General features: G+C 31.8%; 1 protein-coding gene across 1 annotated transcript; it reads right to left on the bottom strand.

Moving 5' to 3' along the window:
- Positions 1 to 5097: 5097 nt before the first annotated feature.
- LOC145270637 (uncharacterized) lies at positions 5098 to 5649 on the bottom strand. Its single transcript, XM_080126257.1, has one exon. It carries the CDS (start codon positions 5647 to 5649, stop codon positions 5098 to 5100), a length of 552 nt encoding a protein of 183 aa, XP_079982383.1.
- Positions 5650 to 6565: the final 916 nt, after the last annotated feature.

Raw genomic sequence — 6565 nt, 5'->3', positions numbered from 1 at the left:
ATATTGGCCACCATCATGTGGCAGAAAATTATATGTAAGGAAATTAAATAACACAAGACAGAGGAAGATTGTAAATCTCCGTAAGAGAAAGAACAAAACGAAATAAAAAAGAAACATCGAGAGTGGAAACAAAAATGCGAAGCGATTAACTGAGAAAAAGAGTAACTTCGTTTACTAGTTCCAAGAATGAGAGCATCAAATCATTAAAAAAACATATAAATAAATAAATAAAAATATATTTACGTTGGGAAACCGAATCCTAATAGAGAGCTTGCGAGTCTATTGAAATTAAACGTTAACGCTACAAAAGATGATGCATAAGCAAATATATGCATACGCTATAGACAACAAGACGAAATGATAACTCTCATAATATGTGATTGCCACAAAGCAATTCAAAGAGAATACAATGCAAAAACGCCTGTGTAGAGTAAACTGACACTTATGCAGACGGTCGCCTTTTTTGCAAATATATACAAGAGAGAATACTTGAAAACGAAACAGCAACATGGCTGGTACAACACATTTACTCATCTAATAAGAGAGAGAGAGATAATGTTATAAACCACGAGCAATTAATCTGCTAAATTCAAGATTTTCTGTGATAGAACTGGAGCAAGTATACAGAGATTAACAGAGAACAAAAAAAAACAATATATAACATGAAGAAAATCAGAAAAGGGAAACAATAGAAATAACTGAAATTTGAATAATCCAAACACGTAGTGGTAGTTTGACATTAAAATTATGAAATTCTGTAGACGTTATAAACAGAAAAAAAACTTCAACAAAAGAGGCTGAAGATCATAAATGATATACAAGAATTAAAGTCTACCTAGATTGCAGATTTCCCTTTCCTAACAGACAATCGCGTAAACACAAAAGACATGAGGAAACGAAGCATCACACTGACTTCTCCGAGAGCTGTCCTAGGAACTGTACCGAAAGACTTCGACAAAATATGTAAAATGATTGGAATCCGATAAAAAGCTGAAAAGATCTCTCGTTTCGTAGATACATGACGTAATACATTTAGATGCCCTTAGATAGTTAGTTAGTTGTGAGTCTTGTGCCGTAACCCAAGAGAGACGTTCAGGATGAAATCTACACACCGCAAGATCAATAATTAAGATGTAGATGGGATCAACAAAAATTTAAATAAAGATATGGACAACAAAGTAAAATAAAGTATGAGGAAAGTATGTAAAGAGTCTAATGTTTTGGATAGTATGTTCGCTCCAGATAAAAAATTATGAGAGTTAAACTTTTAGAGGGTGATAGTTTCGATGCCTGTATATAATACATAAATCCAAGATAAAAGATCCGAGCCATTCTTTTCGAAACATGGAGCATGAGGGTGTTTCTGATGTGAATATACAGAGTATTACACAAAAACCGTTCGAACAGTTATAGGTAGTGCGATCAGAATAGATATATGATGCTTTCGTACGTTGCCTGTTGGTTATTATTGAATAAAAATGGTGATTGGGATATTACAAGGGAAAAAGAACAGCGAATGCTAAAAGCTTGATAGAATTGATCTGAAAAGCTACCAAATAATACGTTATTATTGCAAACAGTAGAGGAAAGAACAGCTATATGGCAAGTGTAAATAAACAATGAAACTCAGAAGCAAGAATCTAGTAGAATGAACAAAAGGAAGCTATAATCTCCTTCACGATAAATAATGAAAGCACTAACATGCTATATTATCAAATACAAAACAAAGAAACATATGCATACATATATATATATATATATAATGATATATATATATATATATATATATATATATATATATATATATATATATATATATATATATATAATTACTTCTGTATCCGAACCCCGTAGCAGGTCTCAAGAGCAAAGACAGCAAACAAACCGGAAGGCCAAGACTCAAATTGCGCCATCATTTAGGCTAATCAGTTAGACATATCCGAACTCGGGATTTGAAACGACGGGGTTATGCTGTGGAAGTAATTATATATTCTATCACCCTTACGAGATAATATATATATATATATATATAAATATATATATATATATATATATATATATATATATATATATATGTAAGCACACGTAATACGTATATTTATATATTTATATACGTATTACGTGTGCTTACATACAGTGCACATTTGGAGAAAAATACATATAGTAAGTATAGCGAACAAGAGTATATATGCATTCATTAAGTTTTATCCGCTTATCGCAACCCAAAGTTGTATTGGCATAATAGATAATACCAATGAAAGCTTATTGCTCTAATAAATCATGCATTAAGATGTAACAAGATAACATTATTTTAGGCGAAGTTGACACATATTTTCAGGAAAAATGTGTACTTAAATTCGTTCAAAAATAAGATACTTTAATATTTTCCTAATCCAAAATACTATTTTTACCTCTTCTATATTCTTCTACTCAATGAAACACTATATAAAACGGTACATTGAGAATACCCAATGCATAAATGAAGAGACGGATGCCACGGGTACAACATACTTTTTTTAAGTGGCATACGTTTGCAAGCCTTAATATATCTATAGAAAAAAAACTGATTAATTATGAAAAACCTTCGTGCAAATGTGTCAACTTTAAATATATATATATATATATATGTATATATATATATAAATATATATATATATATATATATATATATATATATAATGGGTTCAGAAATTCTAAGGAGAGAAAGATGGATATTCAAACAGGGGGTGGTCCCCAACAGTGTGTATTTTTAACATATTTTATTATTCCCTGTCTTGGTTTTTCATTGAGAATTATGTTTAGATCATTGTAATAATGTTTTTAAATCATTGAAATAGTTTTTAACGCGTTTCAGACGTTCTGTGAAGCGTCCTCTTCAGAAATTTTATTCATCTCAGTCATCAGAGATTTCTCCTCCACTGACTGAGGGGGGGAGTGAGGTTTTGGAACAGATTGTACACTATAGTTCTTGGTGTTTCCTAGTGTTGTTGGTTCGAGGTTTAGTAGGGTCGGTATTGTTCAGTGTGTTGTATTAGAGACAGGGGTGTTATGTCCCCTATACGTATATATATTTATAAATACCCCCTTCATCTAAAAAAAAACATAATATTAAGAATGCTTGAACAGTTTAAGACTTAAACGAAAAATAACAATACCAAAATCTAAGGACCCAAAAAAATAAATATCAAAATTGAATGAAAACTGCTCTACCCTTATTTTAGAGGAGTTGGTTCCCCCTCACACATACACATTAGTAACAACCTTGGATCAGAGTTACGTTCCTAGGGAAGCAAATACAATCATAATAATATAAAACAGAACACACATTCTTCAAACCAATAAAAGAAAAAACACACCCACACACGCTAACCTAAAGGGAAAAAAAACACTAGCAGAAAGAGAGAGTGATAGAGAGAAACATAAGACAGGAGTGACAACAGCTCAATAAAAAACTAATAAAAATTGATCATTCCAATGAAAAGTAGATTCACTTACACGTTTCCATCTCTTGGAAAGAGTTCAAATGAACTACGAAAATGCTCTTTTTACATGTCCAACACATCTTGAATATATTCTAAGCATTTTAAATAATTTTTGAAGAGGACGCTTCGCAGAATGTCTGAAACGCTTTAAAAACGATTTAAATGATTTAAAAACATTATTACAATGATCTAAACATAATTTTCAATGAAAAACCAAGGCAGGTAATAAAAAAATGATGTTACAAAATACACATTGTACACTATATATATATATATATAGTAATTTTTAAAATATAGATGGCGATTAAGCTACACTGAATATTCCGCATTTCATCCACTCTAGGACTCTTCAGGCGTATGCGCATAAGCCTGAAGAGTCCTAGGGTGGATGAAACGCGGAATATTCAGTGTTGCTAAATCGTAATATATATTTTATAAATTACTAACTAGCTCTACCTACGTATTGAGCACTTTTGAAGTAAATACTTAAAGTTTACGCGGGATTCTATACTTTCGTATATTAATTATATTGAGTAAATTAAGTAGTTATATATATATATATATATATATATATATATATATATATATATATATATATATATATATATATAGACTCACTTAAGTGACATTTTTAACTTGTCTATTTCCTTGTAATCGTTTGGCATCTATTCGTTCAAATACCTATTTGCCCACATTCAAAGACTTCATATGATTAACAAGTTTTCAATGCTCTTAGGCTTTGGTAATTTCGGGGGGGGGCAGCTGTACATTGGATGTTTTTCATCGGCTTCTACTGAAATAATTAAAGATTATGGCACCTGTTGGGACAGAACGAAATCCTTAGACTCTCCAATTCTTACTAAATTTGTTTAATTTGTTGTTTTTCATTGTAAACCAAGGAAATATTTTAGAGGTCACTTTTCTATATAATATAACAGATTGTAAACAGGTTTTCGCACCTATTTGATAAAGGGCCATAGTCCTCTATTAGAGATTTCGGACTTTGATTTAAAATGCTTGGATTTTTCTTCGTTCTGGTTTTGCATGATCACCACATCCTTTGAAATATTTCATGTTTTCTTATATTTTGTTTTTTTTTGGGCGCATGTGAATATATAGATGAATATCTCACAAGTTTATCAAAACTTTGGAAGAACGAACATTTAAAATGTTTTTAACAAAAAAAAAACAACGTTCATTTACATTTAAAATACCCAAAACATATGAGGTTCTACTTTTGTGGCGATCATGTGTGAACACACTGAAATGTGATTTTAGAATTTATTTGCTCAATATTCAGTACGTCAATATTAACTTCTTGAATTTCTTCCATCTATTGAATGATAGGTGAGTCACTGATTGGTTTTGACAGACCAACCATTGCACAATTCATGCCATTTTCATTCAGAAGCATGTTTATATGATTTCGAATGATATTTTTTGTAATATTATTATTATTTTATTGGCATAAAAGGTCCTCTATCATAATGTATTAGTTGCCATGCCATAAATGTAAAGCATTTTTTAGTGTATTGAATAAACAAATAATTGTAAACATGATAAGATGATGTCGTGACGTTTGATATATAACTACCTCATTCAAAGCCATGTTTAGTTAATTGTCATTTTCAAGCAGCCGCAATCGAATACAGACATCCTTAAAGATCGGCAATTCTTCACCTTCTACAGTTATCAAATCACCAAGAGAAGTTGCACATCGTACATGAAGAAGAATCATCCTTAAATCGAAGTATTCAGCATTTCTAGGACTGGCAGAATACATCCTTGTCACAACCTGGCGATGACGCTGTCTTCTGGTCCATGTGCTTCTTTGCTTATTAAATACATAATAGCCACGGATATCAATATGCTGTTGGGCTCTTGCATCCACGTCCTTTTCTTTGAGTTTGACCCATGCAGATAATTGCGTGCCGCGTTCTTCAGAGTGGGCAGCAGCCTGGTTTTGTTCACGTGGCCTATGATAAACTTGTTGTTCATCAGGTAAATGGAGCGCCAGTCGGTAAAATGTGCGTGAATGTCCATACATTTGATATTTTGACAAACAGCCAAATGATTTAGGCGGAGATACGTATAGATACTGAATATATTGCTTAATTTCATTACATTCATGTTCATTAGTTTCATTGTTATGTGTATTCATTCCCATCATTGAGCAATCATGTCCTTTATAGATATGTTTGAAAAGACATTTCACACTTCTGCATTAATAGGAGCACAATCATTTCTGAGTAAATATATTTATATCGTACTACTAAGTCGCAGTCAACCTCGTTGACACCCACTCTAACAAAATGTAAATTATTTTTGCGCGTATGAAGAGGATATCCAGAAATATTTGTAACAGTATCCTCTAAGTATGACATAGGAAATTCTTCTGGCACTCTCCTTCTACCATACATATTGATTTGCAATTAAATGTACTGCAAGATCTATTAATCATGAGTTTTTTTCACTAATTACCTTAATTCTGTATCATGTTTTAATGGTAATTCATCTGAAACAGTACAGGGTGGCCAAAAAGCAAAAAAAAAAAAAATATGCCATCTAGAATATATGCTGTAGAACGGAGGAAGAAAGAAAAAAAAAGACAAAATACCCTAGTGTTTTAATGTGATGTGTTCAAAATATTATTTTGAATGTATTATCAATGTGTTCTTTAGTTCTAATTTTATCTTCTGCACGCAGCATGGTGTTAACCTCGTTTTTGAATCCAATTACAGTCGGTAAAATGTGCGTGACTGTCCATACATTTAATATTTTCACAAACAGCCAAATGATTTAGGCGGAGATACGTATAGATACGCAATATATTGCTTAATTTCATTACATTCATGCTCATTAGTTTCATTGTTATGTGTATTCATTCCCATCATTGCGCAATCATGTCACATTTTGAGCCGAGGAATACGGTCATCTTGGATTTAGTTCACGGACTTTCGTCCAATTTACATTTTTTTATTGCTGACAGAGCATTACTTTTTAGGCTAGACACTTATTACACGGCCTTTATAGATTACCATTATCCAATGACATATATGATAGCAATAGGGAACCCAAGTATA

The sequence above is a fragment of the Euprymna scolopes genome, chromosome 4, assembly GCF_053919585.1.
Source record: "Euprymna scolopes isolate OS-2025 chromosome 4, ASM5391958v1, whole genome shotgun sequence".
Taxonomy (NCBI): Eukaryota; Metazoa; Mollusca; class Cephalopoda; order Sepiida; family Sepiolidae; genus Euprymna; species Euprymna scolopes.
The sequence above is the reverse complement of the archived record's forward strand: the minus strand, read 5'-3'. Positions and strand labels throughout refer to the sequence as shown.